This window comes from Gymnoscopelus microlampas (assembly GCF_963454915.1).
Source record: "Gymnoscopelus microlampas genome assembly, chromosome: 4".
Lineage (NCBI taxonomy): Eukaryota > Metazoa > Chordata > Actinopteri > Myctophiformes > Myctophidae > Gymnoscopelus > Gymnoscopelus microlampas.
This window is the reverse complement of record NC_139941.1, coordinates 31,288,552-31,316,029: the sequence shown is the minus strand read 5'-3', so window position 1 is coordinate 31,316,029 and position 27,478 is coordinate 31,288,552. Positions and strand designations below refer to the sequence as shown.

Sequence of the window (27,478 nt, the reverse complement as noted above, 5' to 3'; positions counted from 1 at the left end):
GGTTTCATTGAGCGCATACTGGTTGCGCTCATACTGGTTCTTATCAGTGTGACGTCGGCTGGGTCTATTACAGCCATACTAGGTATCCTCTAAAATGTAAATACTGTCTATGGGCAGGGTTTGGATGACAATATAGCCTTTGCAACAGAAAAAGAAATATATATATATATTTATTTACTTTTTATATATTTTTTAATATTCGATTTTTATCCTACAAACGATTATTTGAATATTCGATTACTCGGACCCATCCCTATGCAGAGGCATGCAGGAAATTGTTTTACAACAATTTGATATATTCCAGCAAGAGCAGACATATTTAAGGCTTAATTTGATGGTGAGTGACTAGTTTAATCAGATGTACTGGTGAATATGGGTGGAGTAGATGGGAAATGTATTTTATTTATTCAAAATACAATATTTGCAGTATTTTCTAGTTTATTTTGATATGTTCTGTTGTACTGTAAATTTGCCCTATGCCTGTTCACTTTAAAATAGGCTTCTTCAACTTGTAGATTATAAGATTGTATTGATTCATCTTAGGTCTGGTCTCTCTCTTGTCCCCAGTTACATATAACAGTTAACCCCTTAAGATCTGGAATGTTTCTTCTGGTGTCCTAGCTGTTCCAAGGACTTGGCTTAATGGCTTATAGGAAAACATTATCTGGGCTTTGCTAAAGCGCTAGGCTTTAAGTTTGTTTTTATTTATCTGATTTGCTTTTAATACACATCAGATAAATTATGTAATTCTATTATGTTCTATGTTGCACCACAAATTGCCTCCCGGGGGATAAGGTTTCTAAGTCTAAGGCGAGCCAATTCAGTATCATCTGTCAAAACTCTCCTCAAGACAAGCCTACAGAAAAGTCTATCAGTTGATAATTTATTTTGTATTATGTTTGAAATCTGTCAACCCCACCCCTCTCTGATAAAATGTTATAGTATTTTAATTATATTGTTCTTTTTAATCATTGTGTAAATCATGGTGGTTATATGCACCTGAGTCTATTGTTATAACCTTGAAATAACACCAGTATTCAACAGGTGGTTACTTTCAACGGAATCAAGGGCCAAGGTAGGGCTGCAACAGTTAATTGAACTGAAAGATTGAATTGATAATCAAACATTTAATAAAATCATCAATTAATAAGATATCCCTATTTTGGGCAAGTCATTATAGGCAAAAGGTTTCATAAATAGTGAAAATACTAGATCTACAAGCTTGGCTATTTTTATTATTTACCGTCCATTATCTAATGATTTGAGAATTAACCTATTCAGTAAACATATACAATATCCTCTGATTAACATGATGGACAAGAGTTTATTGTTTTACGAATACGGTATTCGATGACCACCCGAGACTCAATTGAGTCTCCTACTGACCAGCCACCTGGTCATCAAATTATTGGCTCAGGAATGCAACACAAAAAAAAGAAATCTCTATGAATTCAAGGCTACATGGGGTGTGTAATTGATAGAAAATATGTTTTTTTTTGTTTTGTGAACTACTCCTTTAAAGTAACAGCAATGACTGATGTAGGTAGGCTAATGTTTTATACACAGCCTGCAGGGGGTGCAACATGAATACTGTACAGTACGGTATGTAGGCTACTGTATATGGTAGGGATGCAAATGATCGATTAATTTAATTCATTCATTGATAGTTGATAACCTTATCAGTTCATTAACCGATGAATTGATAAGCAGCGTTTTTTAGGAAAATTCAATCTAATTGATTGATTAATTGAAAATCAATCAATTAATCAATCAATCAATCAATCAATAAATCAATAAATGTATAGCTAATAATCTATACCTATATACAAAATCCTCTAATGTGTTAATTTATCTATTATCTATAGCAGTGGTTCTCAACCTTTTCAGGCTTTTCAGTGACCCCCAAAATAATCATATTTGAACTGGGGTGGGGACCCACCGCCCTGATAAGCACTTGGAATGAGGCGTTACATTTAGTCTGTCTCTGTTCCAAAGATAAAAATGATGAAAATAGCAGATCTACAAGCTCACAACGCCTCACAACAAAAGGTGTTGTAGATCAGCTATTTTAACAATTCTTGACTCTTTCTTATATTGTTTGACAATTTGGCCAATGTTTGACCAGTTTTTATAGTATAGTTTGTTGATTACTTTTGATGCAGTAATGGTCTTTCATTTTTTGAGGTATTAAAAAGGTCTTAAAAGTCTTTAAATTGTCACTTCACTGTCATCTGGGGACCCCCCCCCCCCTCCAAACAAATAATAATGTGGGGACCCCATGGGGGTCCCCCGAACTACAAGTTGAGAACCACTGATCTATAGGCCTACTCCAAGTGTACACAATGCAACCAAGTGGACCCATTAGTACACTCTCACAGAGTTACATTAATTTTAACACTGAGGAATTGACTATGTAATATATTACTGTATGAAACCCAAAGGGCTTAATGAGCATCCTTACCGCCACCGCTCCTATAGCACAGGTATGGGAATCTCCAGACGTTCCCAAGTCCCACCGCGTACCCCACCGACGCCAGGATGAACTCCAACCGCCGACCCCATGTCGCTCTCGGTGCCCCGACCTCCCCTACGCTACTGGGGGTCGAGTGGTCTAGGGGCGATTTCAGAGCAATAATCCCCCTCTTGTCACTATACGCCGCTTCACGGTGACTGCTGGTGAATGGTATCTTCAAAGTCGATGTGTCGTTTTCGGCTCCGACTCCCATTGCAGCCTTGTGATAGACTAATATAGTATATCCTTTTGCTTATCAAGGTGAGCCGTTACCCGTTACACAATGTAAACGTTGTGTAAGTAAGACAAGACCAAGCAGCCTTTAAAGCTGACAAAACCATTAAGTCAAGAGATGCGTCTCAGTTTCAGTTATCATTCCCCGGCCCGACGATTCCCTACATTTAATCTTTAATACGAATAAATACCCCCCAGATACAGCCTGCTGGATAACCCTAATAAACAAACCTCCACGTGAAAGACGACAATGACACACACTTCCTTCCTCAAATACAAACAGACATGCTAATAGGAAAACACATGTTTTTGCTATGTCATTGTGCGTGCCATACAAAGGCGTATGTATTACAGTATAACCGCTATCAGGTGACCCGCCGCAAAACGCACGCTCTCTGTCTACCACCTGCAGTCCTGATTTCGCGTGTTATGTCATGTCTTTACCGGCAGCCGGGCGACGGTCTCATGCGGTGCGGACAGTCATGCCCACTGTAGTATCCACCCAGCGTTGCCAGGTTCTGCAAGAGAAACAAGCAACCAGGTCTATGAAAACAAGCCTAAAAGAAGCGAGCCCTGCCTTCGTCCTTTAAACATAATACATTAGCCCGGCTGGTCCAGAGCGTTTAGTGACGCGTCGCGTTGTGAGCTTGTAGATCGGCTATTTTCAAATGCTATTGCTATTTATTTTTTAAATCTCGAAAACAATTTGTCATTTTAACAACACATATCTTCTATTGCCAGAAAGGGGGTCCCTAGCATTTTTTTCAGATGGGGGTCCGTAGACAACAAATACAAATGAATTTGGGGGTTCTTGACATTAATATATTTGAGAAACACTGGTTTAAACAACATTAGGAAACAATCCCAAATTAGCAACTACACTTTACAAACAAGACCCCAAAAAAACGCAACCAACTACCAATATTTACAAGCAACTCTACAGAAAAACAAGCCCAAAGTCGCTTATAATAAGCGGACATGGCAACATTGGTGTCCACACCGCTGAGCGGGTCCACACCGGACCCTCTGATTGGCTACAGGATGCTTCCATTCGATTGGTGGGCGGCCGGGTAATTTTCCTTCTTCTCTGACTCTGAGTGTGTTCTTCTATAGACCAATTATTTGTTTACTAACATTGAGCCTGGACGCACAGGTGATTGTTTCACGCAATCAATTCCCAACCTGTTTCGGGTTGCACTGGTTTCAGCACACCCCAACCCCCTCTTGTGTGTGTTGGCTAGTGAGACGCGTCCTAACGAGACCTGATATAATGGGTTTCGTTGCGCGCATACTGGCTGCACGCAGCCAGTATGACGTCGTCTGTTAAGGGGTCTATGGCCAATGCCCATGCACTGATGTTTTACAAATGTTGTAGGCTGAAGTCCATACATTAATGTTTATCTTTTGCATTATGAAAATAATGCAAAGGATAAACCATAAAAGGTCAACTTCTGACAACCAACTAGCCGCAACGCAATCACACCTCCGCGGTTATGGGAGCTCTGTTACGCTATGGACCAGAGCTAGGATCTCTAGCAGTCTATCTATATTAAAAGTCCCATGTGTTTAGATGTGTTTACATTTCGGTCATAAAAAGGGATTTAAAACAGTATCCAGAAACTAACAAATGATTGGCCTAATCCTGTTAGCGTATCCCATATTAAAAAACGTTTTCAATGCGCGATGTTAGACACTTACTACCTATTTTTGTCTGAAACAAATGTTTCGTTCCTGATTTATAATCCCGGAAGAGTGAATCTGTGAAACTCTTTCCAACGTAATAATACTCGACTAAAACAGCGGCCGATTTTCAAGGTTCGGACAAAATCACGTATAGTATGACTGTATGCCTCACGATTTCAAATAGCTTCACTGATTCGACACGACAAAATCGTGACCTGGACCAATCTTAATAACTTCTTTGTTCTTTTTTCACTCATAGAGTGTATAAGCTTCCACTAGTTTACTCTGCCATCTAGCGAAAAGAACGGGCGGGCCAGGAGAGTTCCGCTATCTATGACAGTAGTGCGCTCAAGTGGGCAGTAGATGGAGCCAGTGGCTCAGCTGTGTGTAACACGGTTGTTTTCTTTGCTTCTCGTGCTCCCAGGCAGTGTTGCCAAATTGTGTGAGAGAAAGAAGCAACACGGTCTATGAAAACAAGCCCAAAAGAAGCCACATGAGCAATTTAAATGTCATCAGCTATTTGAAAATAGCCGATTTACAAGAACACACAACGCGTCGCATGCGATGCGACACGTTGTGAGCTTGTAGATCTGCTGCTATTTCAAAGAAAAAGTGAAACATTTGAAATATTTTTAAAACATTCTAACAACACAAATTTGGTATGGTAGTCCCTGGCACAAAACATGTTCAGATGGGGGTTAAGGGAGAAATTAATTCATTTGGGGGTTCTTAAATATTTGAGAACCACTGGTTTAAATACTAATCATATTTTTTTGGAAACAAGCCCAATTAAGCAACTGCACTTTAGAAACAAGCCCCAAAAACCGCAACTACCAATATTTACGACCAACTTTAAAGAAAAACAAGCCCAAAGTCGCTTATAATATGCGGACATGGCAACGCTGCTCCCAGGTGCTGCATTTCGATCCCTTCCGCTCTCCGTACAGGAATGTAGAATGTGCATTACGTCAGTTCTCCTGCCAACAGGAAAAGTTGGAATGAAGGAGTTGCTTTTCGCTGTTGAGATTTTGGATTTTTTTTTTGTACCTTTCTTTAACTGTCTGGACCGTAGACATTCTCGGATGGACGGTGGGGTAGTAGAATGAAACAATCACATGCCCATCATCGTCCGATCGTTCGTTTCAGTGTGAGAACTTTTTAAAAGGACACAAATATCGACGACGAAATCAGCAATTAGATGGAGAAACTGGAAGGTGAGACATTTCATTTTTTTTCCGTCTCCTAAAACTGAGTGTTTCCATCAGTCTGATGATGCGGGAAATTATGGTCTTTGTTTGCGGGATAATTGACCATCGAATTGGAAGAGGGAGGCATGGTTCCTTTTGTTGATGTGATTTATACATTTAGCCTATTGTTTAGAGCAACGTTTTTCAGCCCAAGGACCCCCTGAGAGAGAGATGAAGCAGGGACCCCCACTACATTGTTTACAATTGTCTAGCAGATTAAACATTTTCTCATAGATTTCATGGAGCTTCTTTGACTATCATCAGTGGAAATTCATGTTTTTAGTTCATTTCAGACATTTAACCACTTAAACCTTCAATACTTAGTACTTGATTCGCTCCTTCCCCCCTACACCAAACCTCTTTGCCGAAAGTAGCCGATCTACATGCTCGTAGATCTGCTATTTTCGGTTAATGTTCCCCTCAGAATAGGGATGCTAGGGCTCAAGTGGTTGATATCACACAACGATTTGGCGGCCCCCCTGTTGTAACTCTGAGGACCCCCTGTTGAAAACCCCTGGTATTTGCAGTGCGAGTCAAATTCTTCTTTTACAAATTAACGTTATGGGTAGCAGGCTAAAAGTGTTTAGCTGATGATAAATCAAATGGTTTATGTCTGATGAATTTGAGCATAGTAAAGGATGCATGGAAGAACGATGCATGTGTGTTTACAGGACCCCAATGGAAGCCATAGTGCTTTCTTGGGTTTAATCCTTTTTAGCATCCCTTTGTATAGAACTGTACTTTTTTTTTTGTAAACTGCTATATAAAGTATTCAATCATTCAATCAATCAAAGGTACAGATGGACATCACTGTGCTGGTTGTGGGGGCACAATCCAGGACTCTGTTCACAAGAAGGTTCTTCAGGACACCTGGCACAACGCCTGCTTTCAGTAAGTGTTGTGCTTTATCAACCAATGTTACTGTACGTTTTGAGAGATTTGTATTAAGTGGGATTTCTTTTTTTTTTTACCCCTTAAGAGAACATTGCCTATGTATGTATATAGGGGAAACGCTTTGTTTCCGCTGAAAGAGGAAATGAATTGCATTGACATGTAGACAATTGGTTCTGTTCGTCAACGTGCCACCCTTTTCTCGGGGATTCTGTTTTGTAAAGTGTGTGGTTCTCAACCTGTGGGTTGACCCCCAGAGGTGTCCCCACATGATTTTGGGGGGATCCCCAGATGAAAGTAAAGTGACAATTTAAGGACTTTTAAGACCCTTTTTAATACCTAACAAAATGGAAATTAAAAAATCTCAATACTGCATCACAAGTAATCAACAAAGTACACTATAAAAACTGGTCCAACATTGGCCAAATTGTCAAATAATATAAGAAAGAGGCAAACAATTGTGAAAATAGCCCATCTACAAGCTCACAACCCCTCAACTCCTACATTCAAAGTGCTTATCAGGGTGGGGGGGTCCCCAGTTTATACATGATTGTTTTGGGGGGTCACAGCCTAAAAAGATTGAGAACCACAGTTGTAAAGTGTGTGCTCTTAAGAGCCAAAAACATGCCCATACTATCTATTTTACTGTCCAATTTGTGCCTTTTGAACAAAATGCCCCAACTGAGGTGTTCTTATCCTGTTGCTGCCTGCCTGTCACAGATCAGTCTCAGCTGGGCAGTCAAATAGTTCCCATATCTTGATGGACTTTTGCTCAGGCATTTTCTTTTTCTAAGTTAGAGGTTTAATGATTATAGGACTGGAGTTGACATGAGCTGTCCAGCATCATCCTCAGATCATGACACATGTGACAGGATAGTATACTAATGCCATGTTGATGAGCACAGCATTTTTGGGCTGAAACTATCGATTCTCTTCTTAGTGATTATTCTATCAATATTTTTTTTGATTAATCGAATAATGTTTTCTATATATGTATATATTATATTATATATTATCAACACGATTTTAGAATAGACTAAACCGATTAGTGTGATTACCCACTTAGGCCCAGCTATTTTATACCTAAAACGAGAAAGTCTTTCTACAAGCTCAGAATGCATCCATCATATTGCGATGCATTGTAGATGGGGGTTGTAGGCCTGTATCGGCTATATTTAAATGATTTTAAAATATATATATTATCGATTGAATCAATTAGTTTGATTAGGCTAACTGTTACACCCCTACAAACCTTACTCATTTGTCATAACCATAAAATGTTTATTTCTGTCACTGACAATTGATGTTCTTGAGTCATCTTATCTCTCAGACAGTCTGTGAGATAAGATGACTCAGTCAGAATATCAGTTCTTTTCAGTTTTGGGATATATGACACATGCTGATCTAAACTGTACCAGTTCTGATGGGTCACATCAATGCATAATTGATTGCATGTCACATAATGGCTTCTGTCATATGAGGTTGGAGTTGAGGCCAGGGTCTTGACAGCTTTGTTAATGACAGTCTCCATGATCACTCTGCAAAATTGACCCTGACAGTTCCATGACAGTGGATAAAGAATAGAGTAGTTGAGTCTGTGGGTGTAGCTGAATTAAGCAGAGACATTACTCCAATGGTTAAAAAAAAAAAAAAAAGTTGGTTTGCCAATATTTGTATTGACAGGATTTTGGCTATGGGTGATTCAAGGCAATTCCGAGACTTACGTTAATATAACATAGTCCATACGTTTTTACAACTGAAACAGCTGCTTATGAATTTCGAGAAGCCTAAATCTTTTTTTGCAGTACCGTGTCCTTGCATAACCCAGTATTTTATTCCCTTCTATAATTGGCTCCTTTATAGCACTATGACAATTATTACTTTCTCTCTTTACTCAGTTTTCTGTATTTTGATACTGCTTACCATTTTTTTGGCTTCCCCTAGTTCACACCATCGTCCATGTCTGAATGTACGTCACATTTTCTTTCTTTCTTCTTTTTCAGTTGAAGTGCTGTATATTACTTTGGAAATGTGTTTTTAAAACCAGACTACTGTGCTGTCTGTCAGCCAAGTGTGCTGTATTTCAGTCCACTGCGGTCAATCCCGCTGGCCTAAAATCACCTATCCTGACAGGTGTTGGAATACTAACATCAGTAGTAATTTGACACTTAATTAATTGCTTTTCAGGGTTTTCTTTTACGGTGTTAATTTTGCACACAGAATGGAATCTCTCTGCATTCCATTTGGAGTACAAGACCGACTAAAACGGCTTCCTTGTAAATGCTACCCCCTGTGTTGTTGCTATTGTCCATTGTCCACATCATACCCTCCTTGTACTTGTACGTTCTGTATCATGCTTATAGGCTGATGTCATTCATGTTCCAGTAAACCTGGCAGTGTCTTTGGGGCCTATAGGTAACAGCAGACTCCACACTGCTCTGCTCACCACTGCTGCATTCCTAGACAGCGATTCAGAGATGTGGGTTCGACATCCCAGACACTGACTGCAGAATCCTTTGTTTTTCTCTCAAGAAAGCTGGCTCCCAGGTTGTTCCAAATAAGGAACAGAATTGGCAGAGAGCTCCAGTATACTTCTTTAATTTATGATGATATTGGAATTCCACATCTTTGGCAATGTACAGAGTATTGTTAATTCAATAGTAGTCAATAGTGTTTCTTATTTTATTTATGTATATATATATATATATATATATATATATATATATATATATATATATATATATATATTTACTCATACACATACACATACACTTACACATACATACATATCCTACTATAAATTAAGGAAACCTCTGTCTAATCCGCATTTTTCTCCTCAGTGGGTTGAGCAAATGATCTTAACTTGCACACAGGCATTGACCATTAGCATATGCAGACAGTGAGGAAGCCTGTTATTCACTTCCCCACATTTTAAGTGTTTTTGTGTAAACACCGGAGGTTCGGGCTATGGGATATCATCTCCATTGCACTATCATGCAGATTGATAAGAGCAATGTTTGAATCCCGGTTGTGTTATTTGCACACACATGGTAGCTTAGCTGAAACAGCATAAACATCAACTTCTCATGTTTGTGGGTGTCAACGATTCCACGTCGGGTCGTAAATGACCGGATTACCGGATTACAGACACCACACGCCAACAGTGTTTGAAAAAAACATTTTTTTGAAAATAAATAAATATATATATATATATATATATATATTTTTTTTTTCCTTCACAGCACCAGGAGATATCATTTTCCGAAGATTTAGACTCCAGTCCACTTCCTGGTTAACTTATGACTTCAAAAGCCTGTATCTCGGCTCCTCAAAAATGGTTAAAAATCCTGGCACTCAGTGTACTCTGTTTTTAAAAAAAACTGGCACCCCATGTGTTAAATCACCAGCGCTCCTGTCCAAAACTCAAACTATGCATACCGAGCGTATAACCCAAAAGTCTGCATATAGTTTGGCTGCGCACATCGCTGGGTATGCGCTTGTACAGCGCTTCTCAAACTATGAGTCACGACCCAAAGTGGGGTCGCCGGAAGGTGCCGCTGGGGTCGCGCATTGCGACTGTTTTTATTTATTTTTTTGTTTTACATAACAAACGGGAGGGTTCGCGACCGACGCAACGACGTCGAAGACGGCCACTTGACTCCTTGATTCATCCAACCCCAACCCCACACAGGAAACCAGCAACATGGGAAAGACAGTGACACAACACAAGCCCTTGAACTGATTTTACTACTGATGAATGATATTTTGCAGGAATTATGTTTGGGTGGCTCTTAAAAGGGCTGTTCTGAGTTTTAGCTACTCCAAGTGGGTAAAATGCATGGAACCAAATCCATTTGTACACTTTCGGAGGTAAATTAACACCGGTAAACAACCTATCAATCCGATATACCTTAATTCCAGTTGAACGATGTCTGTTCTATCTCTTCCTTGAGATTGATTGCTTGGTAGACACACACTGTTTGATTTGTAGTGAAAAGTCAAACACTCCCTCTCTCAGTATCGTAGACCCTCCCAGTTTGTAACTTACTACTATACTCCAACACAAGAATTCATTCCCCTTGGAATGTGGATCTGAGGAAATGAGTGATGTTTACCTTTTTGATGTTTGTGTAGGCGGGTCTTGCATTGTTAGGATAACCACCTCAGTTTAGTGTACCCCCCCACACACACACACACACACACACACACACACACACACACACACACACACACACACACACACACACACACACACACACACACACACACACACACACACACACACACACACACACACACACACACACACACACACACACACACAAACAAACTGACCAGTTCCTATGTTACAGGCAGGAGGAAGTCATGCGCTTTAGGATCTGTCAGATGTTTTGTTTTTGTTGTGTAATACCTCAGGGCATTTTGCTATAGTTGTCAGTTGTTTTCATCTGCTGAGACAGTTTGTTCAAGGATTGGATGTACTCTGAAATTAATTTACAGGGTGTCTGCCAAGGATGCTCTGAGCTAAAGTTGTGCAATTTCCATTTGCATCTGGAATAATAATGTAGCATTGCAAATACAGCTATCTTCACACCTCACTCATGCCTCATGTCTATACCTTAATCTATCTTCAGTTAGCATATTACGAAATTCCGCCCCAGCTATGAGTACACTGATATATCATGGATGATTGTCCTATCATTAAATTGCCAACAATAGAGCTGGCACAAAACATAAAATAAAAGTTTCACTTGTAACCAATGTTTAAGAGGTATTTACACATAAATTGAGTGAAGAAGGGACTTTATCTGTTATCATTTTTAGTAATTTGTTTTGTCTGGTAGTGTGATCTTTTCAGCCCTCCCATCAGACAGAACTCTTAATAGGATATTGTGGCCATAGCCCAGCTGTGGGTAGGGCAGCATTGCCCATACAGTGCCCCTCACTAATGTGATCTTTATCTTGGCAGACTGTCAGCACCACTTCCCCACATCTTCCTGGTCTGTGATTAATCAGTCTAAAATCCTCTCTTTGTCATTTTGCTGTGAAATGCAGTGTAACAGTAGTTCAATTCACTTAAGTCTTAGTGTGAACATTAAGCGGTATTCAAATTAGAGTCCGACCAATGCCAGACTTTTGTCTCTGATGCTGATCTAAGTGTTGAAGAGTACTAAACCAACGATTATTGATGTTTTGACCAATATTTTAGGAAAAAAAATAGCAAAATCTTGAAGTCAATTTGCAAAACTATTTAACTTATTAGTAAACAAATAAAGATAATCACAACTAACCTTTTGATAAATACATTTTTTAAATTAAGTATATAAACTTTTATTATGAAAATGTAACTTTAATTATACAATCAACAACGAACACGCATAAAATACAGACCTAAACATACATTTATTTTATTTAACACTTAACTCCTGTTTAAAAAGTTAAACAAATAGCCGATCTACAAGCTCACAATAAGTTGGATTTGGTGTGCCGCCGTGCCCGGTTGGAAGTGGGTAAAAATCGGGATGCATTGGCTGCATAATTGCAGATACCAATGTCGTCAAAAAAGTCAAATAATTACCAATATATTGGCCAAACCAATATATCGGTCAACGGTCTGCCTCTAATACAAATACCATGACTGCTGATGTTAATGAAATCAAACACTGCTGTGTGTACCCGAAGATGGTTGTACCACAGACCATAACTTCCTGCATATTCTCTGTCCTTCCAACTATATCAATAGAGAAAGGCACATGTGGTCTGTCCACATGTTGCCACTGCCAGAGAGCTTTTTAATCTCAGGGATCATCTGTCCCAATGTCTATAAGCCTGGATAAGCTATAGCCTACCTGCTGCACTGCGGACACCTTCTTTTACATCTTTTTTTCTTGCAACGTAGCACTTTGAGATTTATGTCAAATATAAAGTGCGTTACAAAAAAAAAAACTATTATTACTACAATGCATGGGTCTGAGTGCTTTTGACGTGTTCGCATATGCAATAAATATAGCTGACTAATGGTCTGAATCTACTTCTGAGCTGAAAGGCTCCAAGTGTGAAAACTTTGTTTGTTTCAATAACACCTGCCGTAGCCAAAAGACATTAGACTTTGTTTGGAGTATGCTGCAGACTTAGGTCTTTAAGCGCAAGACATGCACCTTCCGACGTCCAAACCTTTTTCCGGAAAGGGAGGTGATGATAACTGACGTAAGTCTGAACTTCTGGTAAGGTTTTTTTTGGAAACTCCTGCACCCCCAGATGTTGTGACTTTCCGTAGTAGTTCGGAAAGCCAATGCGAAATGGAAGTTTTGTCCAACGTCGGAAGGAACATGTATTGACCTTCAACCTTTTAGGAACTGTGGTTTTAATTTTGATTTAATGTGTGTCAAGTGTGTCAGTTTTTAAATTATTTTGATATGCTAATCCTGAATGTGGTCGAAACAAGCATCAATAAAGGACAACCAGTTCTGTGATATAATCTCTAAAAGAAAAGTTCTTCATTGTGTTCATTTTGTTCTTAGTCTACTAGTGCCACCATTTTGCCACCAAGACACATCATAGTCTGCAGGTGCTCCCTGCTCTTCTAATAACTTGCAAACATTCCATCTCTGTTGTTCACTTCAGGACCATAACATTTCTCCTTGATTTGTCAAGTATTTCTCTAGCTGTGTCAGGACTCATATCATTCAACTTAAGTATGAACTCGGCATGCATCAGTGCCATTTGGTATTCCTCTGTTGAATTACTTAAACCTTGATTTAAGAATAACAACTCAATGGAAAGTCAGTAAAGCATGCAAATACAAACATCAAGCAAAACCTAATCTCTTTACCCTGGCAGACTTAAGCCCAGGCATTTTCCACTTTTAATTTTCTTCATAGTCTTTCATGAACGCATAAATAGTTGTCAAAGTAGTGCTTCATTATCTGTGAAAACAACTGGGTTATTTTAAAATGCTGGAATGTGGCAAATGATGATGCAGATTTTGATGTTGATAGTTTGTAAATAGGTAATAACCATAAATTCTCATCCATTGCTTATGCCCTGTACACATTATAGTGTGTCAAATTTAAGGACTTTAAGGACAGTCACTGAATATCACTGTTCTTTATATTTTAATGGGTGTCTAACTAGGTAACTGGGAATCTCAGGGGGTGACTAATATCAGGCTTGATTTTGTCTTTAACAGTTTTAGCAACTGTTAACACCACTCTGACTGAGTTGCTGGGAGTGTGCAAAATTAGGGAGCTTGGGTGGTGCAGGGTTAAAGTACCTGTCCACCACCGCGGAGAGGTTCAAATCCACTGTGGTGCAGCCGGTTTGGCTGAGCCTGCTAGTCTATACTGTATAGTACAGGCTATACTCTATAGCATAGATATTCAACTGCCACGTGCGGCCCGCGAGGAGCTTCCTTGTGGCCCCTGGCCATATTCCAAAAAATGTTTTTTATTTTTTTATTTTCATAATTATTATTTATGTAAATATATGTTCGTTTTTATGTTATCAAAGTTAAAACAGTACAAATTATTTATCCTTCATTAGTTCTTGAAAGGCCATCTTTCATTGGAACTTAACTTAGAACCTTAAATAGAACCGAATTAGACCCGAAAAAAAGTTGATTTATATTGGTCAAATAGAACCGAATTAGACCCGAATTAGGCACGAAAAATTTCGCGCGTGTGCGCTTTGCACATGCGTGCATGTGCACGCACTGTGTGGCCCCCAACTCCAAATTATTTTACAGTTGTGGCCCCCTGCCTAATCTAGTTGAATACCCCTGCTCTATAGTCTATATACATACACAATTGACCCGTGTTCGGGTGGGAGGTGCAAAGTGAAGGCTAAGACTAAAAGTCCTAATTGTCTATTCTGCACTCTATGTGCTATTACCACTGCCTATCAGATTTCTCTTGCTGTGAATTGTGAGACTTCAGCTTCAGGTAGTTCTTCCTGATATATGACCTAGCCAGTTCAGCAGCTTACAAGCAAGACCTAGCATGTCTCAGGAACAAGCTACTACTAATACATTTACCTTCATGAACGCAGACAAAGTACATGCTGTCATCTAGGAGAAAAGGCCTCCAGCTAATGTTCCACTCCTGTCTAACCTGGGAGGAGAAAGTATCATGTTCAGCAGTGATTGATGCTTCCTGCAGCACCATCTCCCTTCTCATTGTTGAAATCCTTTCACTAGTCTGTAATCTAAGGTATCTGTTTGAAGAAAATGAATTAAAATGTCTGGGCATCGATCCAGATTTTTATGGCTGGTTTCTGTTCTCTTTTTCTCTGGTAAAAGTATCGACTAACCATGTATGCATGCAAGACTAGGATTTTTAAATCCTAAATTACTCGGGTCAATCAATGACATTCTTTGTCAGTCTGTTTGCTCGACAGGTATCATTCAGATATTACTCGGATATACCTTTGTAGTTGTCAACATGCCTTTGAAATCATACGCTGGGCTTTGGCCTCTGGCGTATCACCTTGAAGTAGACCGTTTGATGGTTGAAAAATCCTCTGCTAAAAGACACCATCTGTTCACTCTTTTCCCTTCATTTCCTTTATGTCCTGCATAGGACAGTTACCAAGTGTATTGTTTTCCTCTCCACAGGTGTTCTGTGTGCTGTGACCACCTAACTAACTGGTACTATGAGAAGGATGGCAAGCTGTACTGCCGCAAACACTACTGGGAGAAGTTTGGGGAGATCTGTCATGGCTGTTCTCTGCTAATGACTGGTCCTGCCATGGTAAGTCTGCTGTAAATGTATATCCTCACTTAATGCCTACTGCACAAAGACTATTACTTAATCAGTATGCTGCTGTCTTGTACCCATTTTAGTTCCTGTTCTAATAAACATTGGCCTAAAACACTAACCATGTTAAGTGCTTGACCAGGTAGGTTACAGTTCACAGTAAAATACTCTGTTAGTGTAGCCCTTGTAATCTTTTAATTTACTATGAGTATTTTGTGTGTACTCATTTCCCATTTCCCCCCAAAAATCGTATGATGTGGATCTCCGGTCCACATGAGAACAGCGCGGCTCCAATGTGGATCTCGGACTTCATATGGCCAGCCTGTGATGTTATCTATCAGTCGTCTATGACGCATCTATCGTATGACTCCAAATTTTGCAAGGTTTCAGGCACAATCTGAGCGCAATTGACTTCCATCCATTATACAATGAAAGTTAATTGTTTGAGTATAAAACGTGAAAACAAATTATACATATAGTGATGGTACTTATGTGACAAGAAATTTGGCAGCTGACACAGACAGAGAGCACAGACACGCCCTAAAAATGCTTTAACCATTTTTAAGCTGGAGTCCCTATTTTGGGCATGTCATATAAGGCTCACAGATGCAACACGTTGTGAGGTTGTAGATAGGCTGTCGCTATTTTGTTATGGTTCAACATTTTATTTGGCATGAGGAGGAATGCAAACATGTCAGCTTTCGGCAGGTTTAATCAGAAATGGATAAGCTACTGCTACATCATTCGTGCATTTATTTTTATTTTTTTGGGGGGGTGCAACAAATTTGCATTGCAAAACCTGCAAGCACAGTTAGAAAGTCTGTCATAATGACACAGTGTAGCCAGTAGCCTTCTACCCAGAGAGACAGGCCATACTGTACCCCCAGTCCCTGATAACAAGTGTGCCCATGTCATGCATCCTTCCCACCTTTTTTGTTTGACCTCTAACCAGTATGTCTGTATTAGTACTTTTTTTTTTTTAAGTTTCAGAGTTATAACACAAGTTATTGAGGTTATTTTGCACATAATATGAATACAAGTGTGAGATTTTGGTGTGCCTTGGGCGCAAAAAGTTTGAAAACCTCTGGTGGTATAGGCTGTACTAAGGTTAGATTCTTTAGTGCTATGTTATAATAAGATTCATTGCATGTATTCATGAAGACATTGCCAATGTTTCCCCTCAACTCAACTTACCAGATTCCCTAGAAAGAGTGGGTCAAAGCTCTCCATGTTCCAATTCCTCCCCGGTGATTGAGATCAATGCTAACTAACATTCATAAAAATATCATGCAGGCTGGTTTTGTGGTGATTACATACACAGTTGAGCGATGACTTACACACTGAGCTGCTGTGGAACAAAGCAGCTTGGGCCTTTGACCTCATCTGTGTATTAGCTACCCCCCCTGCTCGCCTTGAGGCCCGCTCTGTTCTCTTTACTGAAGTCCTTCACAGTTCATTTCCACAAGTATAGACTGGACCTAGTGGGGACCTGGAGAGGGAAGAACACAAGTTGGTTTGGAGAGCTTCCATTGCCTAGCTTAAGTCCACCACAGTGGGATGGCTTTGTAGATGCAGTACTACCTCGTCTACCACTACCGCCACAGTGTTTATTGATTGATTTTTGCCAGGGTGTAATTACATGTTATTACAGGGAAATAGCTATATTTACATTTTTTGGTTAATTTCCTTTGTATGGCTTATATTTTACACTATAAATTGAGCATTTTCTAGTTGATGACACACAATGTTGGATAGATAAAAGCTGTCAGTTTCAACTAACAAATGTTCCTTTAAACTCATTGATTCCGAAGCTAATGATCCAGGATATTTTGACTAGTTGTCATAGCTATTCCTTTAACAGGAATTAACAGGAAAACTGAAAGGAGTAGTTCACTAGAAAATAAGTAATGTTTTGGGTGAACTACTCCTTTTTAATGAAAAAATAAAGGAGCTGCTCAGGTCCTGTTAACAGGCTGATATGAAGGTTTGTCAATAAGACGAGAGATTTAATGAAGAAGACTGAAATAGAACAAAGTGTAATGAATAACAGAAGGAGGCACTGATCCACGAACAATGGGTTATGCATTAAACACTAATGTAGGTGAGTTTTAATAAAGTTTCATTGATAGGCAAAAACATCTAACAATTCTTGGGTAAAGAGAAGTGTAGAATGCTTAAGCTAGACTGTCTTTCTCAAATAAGACTTAGTGTTTATCCCAGTATTAGAAAATGAGATAATGGGTTTGGTAGCTCAGGTAAGCTCAGAGTTGGTGTTAGTTAATGCATTTCTGTCTCTTTTTTTCATACACTGTGTTTGAGAGGCATTCAAATAAAATGTTACATATTTTTTAATTATTTGGTATGAAGTCTTAAGTCTAAACAAAATAGGAAAGGTTGATGGCATCATCCCTCACTGGTCACAAGCAGGGTTATTTTGCTTTAACTGGTCTAATGTGGAGTCTAAACTGAAGGGTTCTGTGCCACCAAGCAAAACACATAATGAACCTCTTTCTGTTTAGTCTTGGCATCTCGCTTTACTAGTCCATGTAGCCAAGTATTTTTGGCAGGCTTGAGTTGGCAGCCACTTACCAAGCAACTCTAACCATCATGGGCCCTCAGCTGGGACAAGCTATGCCGAGCTGTTTCTGCTAGTTGTGAGTGCTGTGGTATTCGAAGGGCTTTTACTGAGCAGATTGAAGCAAACAGCGTTTTATTCGACATTGGGAATTTATTTTTAGTGGGTGCTGTGACATTTTACTGTTCTCTGTCACATTGTAAATGGTCTAAAATTAAACTGCTTTGATAATCTCTCTTGTTGTTCTGCTTAGAGGGTAAAATGTACAGCAACAAACTCTAGTATAGTATGTCCTGGGGTATATTAAGAAAAACACCCCATTCTTTAGTTACATGCACAAAAAAGAGGCATGTGTTTTCACACCCAGTGAAAACTGTGGTCTCCCTTCCCTGTTACCCAACGTTGCCACCAGTGTGCGTGGGCATGTTGAAGCTTGTTGTGACTGGGGTCAGTGATGTTGTTCTTGCCTTGCAGCCAGGGAGTCACAGCCAGACTACTTGAAGGTTACACTCATTTGGCTTACATCACCCAGTGCTTACCGTAGCAGTAGGGAATCCTTTCTCAGCACTCTGATTCACAGTCCACGTGGAAAAATGGGGGGGGGATGCTGGTTCAAATTTTGTTCATTCATTCATTTGATTTTCCCTCATTGAATTTGGAAATTGAAATATAGAATATACATTTAAACAAATCTCAAAGTGACTCCTGCAGCCTTTGAGTTTGTCATTTGATATACCATTTGAAGGGCATTTATCTATCAAAATACAGTTCAGTCTGGTACAAATAATCTCAACATTTCTAATGCCTCTGAGCTTAATATATAGTCTAAATATTAAGCTTGGTGCGTGTGTGTAGAAAGCTTTGTATTAGTGTGCATTGTAAGACTAATGAGAGACTAATCACTTATTTTGTGTTTCAATATTGCCTTTAATACGGTACAGGTGTTGTCATTGACATATCTTTCTGTTTTTGTTACCAGACAACTGCACAACTATAAGTCGTTGCTGCATGTCATTCTCTCTCTTCTCTCTCTGTCCTGCCTTTCCTCTGGGGCAGGACGCCTTTCCTATCTTTCTATTCACAGTCAAATAAAGCAGAAAAATGCCAAATCAGTTGTTTAAAAAAACATCAACATTATATGTATTTGAAGTTGCCTGCCACATTGCTCTTTGATGCCTGGAGAGGAGATGTTGTCATCTTGCATGCGAGGGAGAGAGAAAGAACAGCTGGTTGGGAGTGTAAGACAACTCATAGAAAGGGAAAGGGAACTGTCATTAAGGCGGTGTGTTCGTGAGAACATAACCGGGGAGAGTGTGAGCTGGCAATGGGAGGTGTGACGAGAACATTGGAGCAGTGACCTGCTTAGGACTGTGTAGGTGGTGACATCATAGCAGATTCCAGACAGGTATAGAGTTAAGCAGGTGTTACTGAATGTGTCATACTCAACGAGAAGAGGAGGGTGGCGGCATACACCACTGCATATCATAACGCACTCCTCCTCCTGAAGAGCAGAGCTCAGTGCAACACAGAATGCTCACATTCGAGATCATACTGCGTCCTTCTTTGAGGATATACCTTGACAGTAACATGAAGATCAATCCAATGCATTTGTCCTCCCAGGTGGCCGGAGAATACAAGTATCACCCAGAGTGCTTTGTGTGTCTAAGCTGCAAGGTGGTGATTGAGGACAGGGATACATATGCCTTGGTGGAACATTCCAAACTGTACTGGTAAGACCTTTTTATTATTAATACAATTATTATTATTAACAATAAAATTGTTTTTTTATTTGTATGCTGCTGCAGATGTTTATGGAGTGTTTAGGCATTCTCTGCTAACAGAATATGCTCTATTTAGCACAGTTTCTTTGTTTGCGTCTTTGCATGTTCGGTATCCTTATACCATTCCTGGGGTATTTGTTTGGTGAATGAACTGGTGAAATACAAATGCAGATACATTGAAGATTGAGAAGTAAGAGGACATGGTCTCTATAGTAATTATTTCTCCTGTTTGGATGAGCAGTGAGCACTGCATCTTATAGTTTCATCAGCGACGATTACCACTGTTATTAGTTTTTTACTTAAATCATGAGTTCTAGCCTTGATACACTTTTAATTGTAATGCATACGGGTAGTCATTTAAAAACATGAATTCACTTTTAACTAAATCTGGAGCTTTATGTGGAAATATTAGCTCAAGTATTAAACCTTGGTAATGTGTCACAGCTGTTTGCCTTAATTCAGCTACTTTTAATTTGGGACCATACATTACTAACAGCTACACCTGAACACTAGTAATGATTCACACTCTCTTCACTTGTGTGCAGCGGAAAATGCTACAAGCAGGTGATTCTCACACCTATGTTGGAGAAGTGTTCATCTGACTCGGTCCTAGACTCCCTTCCACACACAGTAACTCTCATCTCCATGCCTTCTGCTGCCAACGGCAAGAGGGGGTTTTCCGTCAAAGTGGTGAGGGACGTGACGAGCGGCTCAGCCAGTGTCCAAGTCAAAGAGTAAGTGTCTCTTCTCTAGTGGCACTGCAGGGACAGTATGCGTAATGCTGCATTACGTGACACTGATTATAGGCTTTCTAAATAACAGGATGCAAGTGTGTGTCGGTCTCACTGAATACATAAGCTTGTAGTTGAACCTTTAAAACGTGTTGATGCAACCTTCAGTTTACCAGCTCAAGTATATGAACAATGTTGTCATTGATCGCAGACACTGTCCATGTTGTCCATGTCTGTTTTTACTGGCTGAATAACAGACATGAGCTTCTTTGAAAACAACAACCCATTATATTCTTTATGTGCATTTGATTAATATACAACTATTGGTGCTGTGTTGCTCCAGGGTTCGGGGGATGCTTATAAGTCCAGAGATTCGGAATGCAATCCATGTTGGAGATAGGATCCTGGAGATCAATGGCAATCCAGTGGGGCCCTTGATGGAGGAGGAGGTGAGTTTGTACCTCAGTATGTTAAACACCCCTTATATGTAAAGTTCTGTGTTCATAAATGTGCATGTTGTATGAATAAACATGCTACATGAACTGTTGTATGAATAAACATACTACATAAACTGTTACTAAAATATAGAACAGTACATGAGATCTTGTTGAGATTCCATTCGTTCCTACATCATTTACACATTCTTTAGCAGGGAGAGTAGGGTGTCTGGCATGGCTCCAGTAGCTCATTCTCATAACCTCACCGTAACATACATTCCATTTCTACCTTCATTCACTTCTTACAAACCTTCCTTCCCACCTATCCTGTTTTCCCCGAGGTGCATTCCAATAATAATTTCTCTGCTGCAGTGAAATGTAATTAGAATTCTTAAGCTACTAAAGTCCTGTTGTACAACTGAATTTGATAACTAACCTTTAACCTACGACTTGCCAGTCTTATTTTTTGCTAACCCATCCTTCTAAATTTGTATTTATCTCTTGTCACTATATATGTAAATTATCTGGCGTCCTACTGACGAACAGTTATGCCCATTGTCTGTTTAATAGTAAGACATTTGTTCAAAGAGATGCTTCACTTTCATCGGGCATGTTCAGGTGGATGACCTTATCCATCAAACCAGTCATACACTGCACCTGCTGATAGAGTATGATCCAGTCAGGCAGCGCTTGGACAGGCTCAGGCTCGGGTCCTCACAGAACCAGCTGGGAGTTCCCGCCACCTCACGCATGCGCCTTTCTTCACCGTCCGATGCCGTCCTAGAGAGGACAGATGTGACTGATGATGGAACTCTGAAGAGAAGATCATTAAGGTACATTACAGTTGGCCAAGCAACCAACACAACATAATGCTTATAGAACAAAAATATAATAGTTGTGATAGACATAATTGTTCAGTTTAGGAATCCTTCAAAGGTTTTGCCTTTTTATTGTGTGTCTTATACTAAATTGCTCACCACACTGTTCTCCATTATAGGCGCAGTAACAGCATATGTAAGTCACCAGGGCCAGCTTCTCCAAAGGAGCACCCTAGTCTCACACGAGATATCGGGCGCTCTGAGTCCTTGCGATCCTCCAATAGCTGCTCTCATCGCATATTCCGGCCTTGTGACCTCATCCATGGTGAGGTGCTTGGAAAAGGCTTCTTTGGACAGGCCATCAAGGTCAGCATCTAACCAACCACATCCTGCCATCCAAGTGTTTGCACTGTTTTTACATATTGTCATTCATACCAATGCTATAGTTGACTGCTTCTCAGGTCTGTACTTCAACTTTGAATTTGTTTTGTGTGCACCCCAAAAGGTGACCCACAAAGCCACAGGAGAAGTCATGGTGATGAAAGAGCTGATCCGTTGTGATGAGGAGACCCAGAAAACCTTCTTGAAAGAGGTAAAGGATGCCTAGATTTCATAACGGAGCTATGATTTATTATACCACCACCAACAACAACTGTGTACATGCAAATATTCTATGTTTTATTCTAGTCCTCAACGGAAAAGAATAATGTGATTTGTTTTTGCACAAAAGCAATTTCACCAGGGTAGAACTTTGATTCCATTGATTACCTTCTTGAAATGGTACTCTAACACTCCTTCTCTGTCTGTCACTCTCTCAATTGCTCCTTAGGTCAAGGTAATGCGGTGCCTGGAGCATACCCATGTTTTGAAGTTCATTGGCGTGCTATATAAGGACAAGAGGCTGAATTTGATAACCGAATTTATTGAGGGAGGCACGTTGAAGGATTTCATTAGAGATACGGTGCGTTAAGCTAGTTGATTCACTTAACCTCCTCCCTTTCCTGTCCCACAGCACAGTACCAAAATAAATGTTAGTTGCCATAGAATGTGCTGTGTTGTACTTGGTCCTGTGTGGGATGGAGCTGCCCTGGAGTAAACTCTACTCAGATAAAGGGCTCTTGACTCTATAGTGGGCTGGCTGGCATGTGAACTGGCTGTGGAATGAGGGTAGATGGAGAAAGTGTTCCCAGGTGAAAATTCCACACCACCTCCCACCACTGACTCTTTAACCCATTATGACCTGAGGCCGATTCTACAAATGCCTTCTAAATCAGTAGTTCTCACACTTCACAAGATTTTTCAAAAATAGCAGATGTACAAGCTTGCAGCGTGCGCAGTGACACGCTGTGAGCTTGTATATCTGCTATTTTTGAATAGCCAACGCTAAAATCTAAAATGACACAGATGCTTTCCCAGTTTTAATGGGTTAAACTGGAGTTCAGAACATGTGGTCTTCAATGGTCTTTTTCTGAATGACTTGTTTTTTACTGTTGTTTTGATCGTTTAATTCTACCAAACAACAAAACCTTTAACAATAGTTATAGAGCTCAGGTTTTTTATATGAATGTATATTAATATTGTAACAGTGATCAGTTTCTTTCACACTTTGGGTAGCATCTATTATTCATTTCTCCTTTGTTTTCTTCCATGGGGCCTAACAGGACCCGTTTCCATGGGAGCAGAGGGTGAGCTTTGCGAGGAGCATTGCTTCTGGAATGGTGAGTTGGCCTCTTGCAAAGACATTAACATTCATGAAAAGAAAAGCATACTGTATTTTTTTTAGCTCTTGTGGGCATCTGTATTGCATAAATACAAAATCAGTATACTCCATCAGTACTATTTACTTACATCAAAAGTTTATTGCAGATTATATCATTGCTCTTTAAATGCCTTTTTATGTATTTTAATGGCCTTTGTGAATGAAATGTGCTATACAAATAAACCTGCCTTGCCGTACAATGTTACCTACAGTATTTATTACAACTAACTGTCTAATCTTTGTTTTCAGGCATACCTTCATTCAATGAGCATCATACACAGAGATCTCAATTCTTATAATTGCCTGGTTAAACTGGTAGGTAACGCTGCTTATAACATGCAGTAATACTGTACATACTCAAAACAAAGCATGATTTGCTTCTTGAGACTGATCTATATGAAAATAGAGACTTGTGAGCTTGTAGATCTGCTATTTTCGCTACCCAAGACTGTCATGTCTGTACACGGAAGAGGAGAGTCTAATCTCACAATGTTCAAGATCTTGGATTTGATCATGAAATCCCTCAGCTTATGCCTTTAAGAACTAAGAACTTTACACCAGCAATGCCATTCAGCTAAATCGTTAGGTATTTTATGGTTCTCCCTGTATCTTGTTTTTACACAATACTTTACCAGCCTTGGTTTGTTTGACCCACTTTTCCCACAATTGAATGTGCACTTTATAGATATATTCATGTGTTCAACAGGACAACACAGTGGTGGTTGCTGACTTTGGACTTTCCCGGCTCATAGTTGAGGACAAAGTTAAACCCCCATCTGAAAAGCCTACCTCTAAGAAGAGAGTGTTTAGACGCATTGACCGCAAGAAGCGCTATACTGTCGTGGGGAACCCTTACTGGATGGCTCCAGAGATGCTCAATGGTAAGCAACGCATGCCAGAATAACACCCTTAGTCAAAAAACTAAACAAAATTCCCCTTAATGTATTCCTTACTTCATTTTATCTTTATTGTGATTTTACTCTTCTGTACCTACTGTACTTTTATGCCCTGTATCTGTAACTTTTAATGCTGTGGTGTCTCTGGCACCTGAATTTCCCCTGCGTGATTAATAAAGGTATCTTATCTATCTCAGGTAAACGCTATGATGAGAAGGTGGACATTTTCTCCTATGGGATTGTGCTTTGCGAGGTAAGACCACTGTTATACATCAGCACATCTACTGTGTATACAAACAAGCAGACGCATGGGTTGACTATTATGTCCATGGTCCTGTGTTTCAGATTATCGGGCAGGTGTCTGCAGACCCCGAGTGCCTCCCCAGGACGATGGACTTTGGCCTGAATGTTGCCAAATTTTTTGAAAAGTTCCTCCCGGATGACTGCCCACCAGCTTTCTTTCCTTTGGCTGTGGCCTGTTGTGACCTCATACCAGAGAACCGGTGGGTCTTTAGTGTTGCTGAAACAAACAAAATTTTGGGTGGTGGATAGTCGGCTGTCGGATGGGGTTGTTAACGGAATCTCTGTTACGTCTCCGGGTGCTCCTTATCCCATCTTTAATCACATAGAACACATGAACTTGCCTAACAATAAACTTAACTACTAACATACTCAGTATAAACTCAACCAGGTACAAGCTGTAGCCCCTGACCAATCAAAAGCTGTTGATCACAGTGGGTGTGGCGGCTGTATATCCACTAATTTGACTATTTCGTTTGAACAGTTTTCTTCATTTTTTGTGTCTGGTTGATTACTGCTTAAGAAAATGTGAAATAAGCCAAAAAGCGGAATAAGATGGGTCTTAATTTAGGGAAAGTAACATGTTAGGAGAAATTCAGTTTGTTAAGCAGGCTACGTGTGGGAAACTTCTCCAGCTTCACCCTGTGTGACATTATCCAGGCGGTTCTGTAGACTCTGTAGAACCAGTGAAAAAACAACGTTCAGATACAATCTCAGCCTTCATGTGCAAGGGGAATGCCTCCACCGCCAGATTGCTTCCTCATGTTCTCTCTCACCTCATTCAGCCTGGTTTTAACCTCTAACCCCCCCATGTGTTCATCCCCCAGGCCGCCCTTCCAGAAACTGGAGGACTGTTTTGAAGCTCTGGCCCTCAACCAGGAAATGGGCATCCCCCTGCCTGCTGCACTGGATGAACTGCACCAAAGTCTGTGTCGACTTCATGGTCGCAAAATCGGTTCACTGTCTCAGAGCCCAGACAAGGCAACGGCAACAGTAGCTTCCCCAGATGGATCTAATGTTACAGGCAATGGCACTTAGCACCAGTGCCTCTTTGGACCTGCACCCTACCTTCTGGCCTGTTTGAACTGCTGCAACTACAGTATACAGTCGGTGGGGAGAAGAGAAAAAATGAACTATGACGTTATGGAAACTGGATCACCTGAGGTAGCTGGACCAGTCTCCTTCCTATACAAGAGGCCTGCATTGTGAGGAAAGGAAGGAGCTGCATTTCAAGAAAAAAAAATCTAGTTTCGTTTTAATTTTACAATAGATCACATGATGTACACACCAGGAAATGCAGGGTTATGTGTAATGTTTACTGTGCATTACAGGAACATGTGAAATAGTTTGAGGCCCTGTGCCTGACAAAGGAGGAGTCCTAATCTTGTGGATGATCTTTGGTCTATATTTAATACAAGTCTCCTTGTGAAAGTGGATTTGTTTCACGTGGCTTGTTTCTATCTTTCCATTTGGCTCTGGAGTTATTGTCTGCTATGTGTGGAATGCAGAGATCAGTCCTTGCCCATGAGAAGCCTTACTTCACCACAACGGCAAAGAAATCAACCTGGCTGATTGACATGTCAGAGTAAATAGATGACAGGGCTTTGGAGGAAACTTTGTCTACCGTCAAAAAGACGGTGTAGGTAATGGAAGCCAAACACTAAGTGGCCCCCAAGTCAACACACCTATGTTCAGATAGATGTGAAGTAAGACATCATAAGAATGTTATTTTATTGACGAAGGAGAAACCTCTTTGTCACACAGCGCCCTACCTTTAAATGTTATGTAACTAAATGTTTTTATTTTATTTTTTATAGTGAATTTTCTACCTAGAGACCACTGATTTACTATACTAGTCACTTATTGGTCTAGTATGTTGTTGTATGTTGTTTTGTAAATCACAATCCTAGTGTTCTCATAATTAGGTTTAACGTGACAGATCTACGGTTCTTTAGAAGGTAGGCTTTTTTTCATATTTTAAACCATTGACTTCGCACAGTTGTGATTAGTCTGTTTTCCTATTTTGGTAACTTACTGTAGCTTGTTTTCAATACAAACTACAGTAGTAGATTTTACATCACACATACAGGAGAGTGTTAAACTTGCTGCTCTTCATTCATGTGATCCTGGTTTGTGTTCAACAGGGCTGAGCTTTCCAAGACATTGCAACTTACTAAAAAGGTTACTTGTACAGACAAAACTGGATTTGTATATTTTTCTTATTAAGAACTGTATAGAAATATGTATATATTCTGGCTCTAATTGGATGTCCATTCTAATGGGAATCATGGATTTGTAGATTTTAAGACACTTTGTATAATATAAAGGTTGTAAAAGTTTTCTTTTTTTGCTATCATTATCTAAGGTACTGACAACTACCAGTTGTAACCACTATTAATTGTATCACTGTAGTGTTTCATAAATAAAGATTTTTAAAAAACATTTCTTATCTGTCATCCTGCAATATTATTCTTGACCCTAGAATCTGTTCTGCTCCTAAATTGGTGCTAGCTATGAGGTTATCAAAATCGGTAGGATAAGGATTCATCTTGGCATCAGCCAATTTGTGTTAGAGGATAGGTCATGGTGTCATTCATATCATTAGGCCTCATCTTCCTTCCTAGTATGAATACCTTCCTTCTAGTGGGAGGTTTGGCCTAAGTGTAGCACTAGACTAGAGGAAGGTCATTAAAATCAATAGGGGCCATTATCTGGGGTTCATGAAGGTACACAAAAATTCCATGGCAATCCACAGTATCTTTGGAGATAATGTTTGGGACAAACTGAGTGGATAGACAGGCTGACAGTCAAATTAAGTATTCGAGTGGGTCTCATGAAATGCTAAGGACCGGACTTGACAC

The 27,478-nt window shown here is 39.9% G+C and overlaps 2 protein-coding genes across 2 annotated transcripts in view; one reads left to right on the top strand and one right to left on the bottom strand.

Moving 5' to 3' along the window:
* The window catches only part of LOC311043354 (sodium- and chloride-dependent GABA transporter ine), a 32,330-nt gene extending 29,061 nt beyond the window's left edge, over positions 1-3,269 (bottom strand). Inside the window, exon 1 of the mRNA XM_084054573.1 lies at positions 2,462-3,269. Coding sequence (XP_083910699.1) covers positions 2,462-2,726 — 265 coding nt within the window. The 5' untranslated portion in view covers positions 2,727-3,269. The remainder of the gene's footprint in view (positions 1-2,461) is intronic.
* A 2,139-nt stretch (positions 3,270-5,408) lies between these two features.
* limk2 (LIM domain kinase 2) lies at positions 5,409-27,048 on the top strand. Its single transcript, XM_084054698.1, has 16 exons — positions 5,409-5,643; positions 6,471-6,567; positions 15,179-15,314; positions 19,516-19,625; positions 20,222-20,410; positions 20,751-20,856; positions 21,463-21,677; positions 21,842-22,028; positions 22,168-22,254; positions 22,492-22,623; positions 23,324-23,380; positions 23,671-23,736; positions 24,128-24,302; positions 24,515-24,570; positions 24,663-24,820; positions 25,445-27,048. The coding sequence occupies exons 1-16, from the start codon at positions 5,628-5,630 to the stop codon at positions 25,653-25,655; spliced, it is 1,998 nt and encodes a 665-aa protein (XP_083910824.1). The 5' UTR covers positions 5,409-5,627; the 3' UTR covers positions 25,656-27,048.
* Positions 27,049-27,478: the final 430 nt, after the last annotated feature.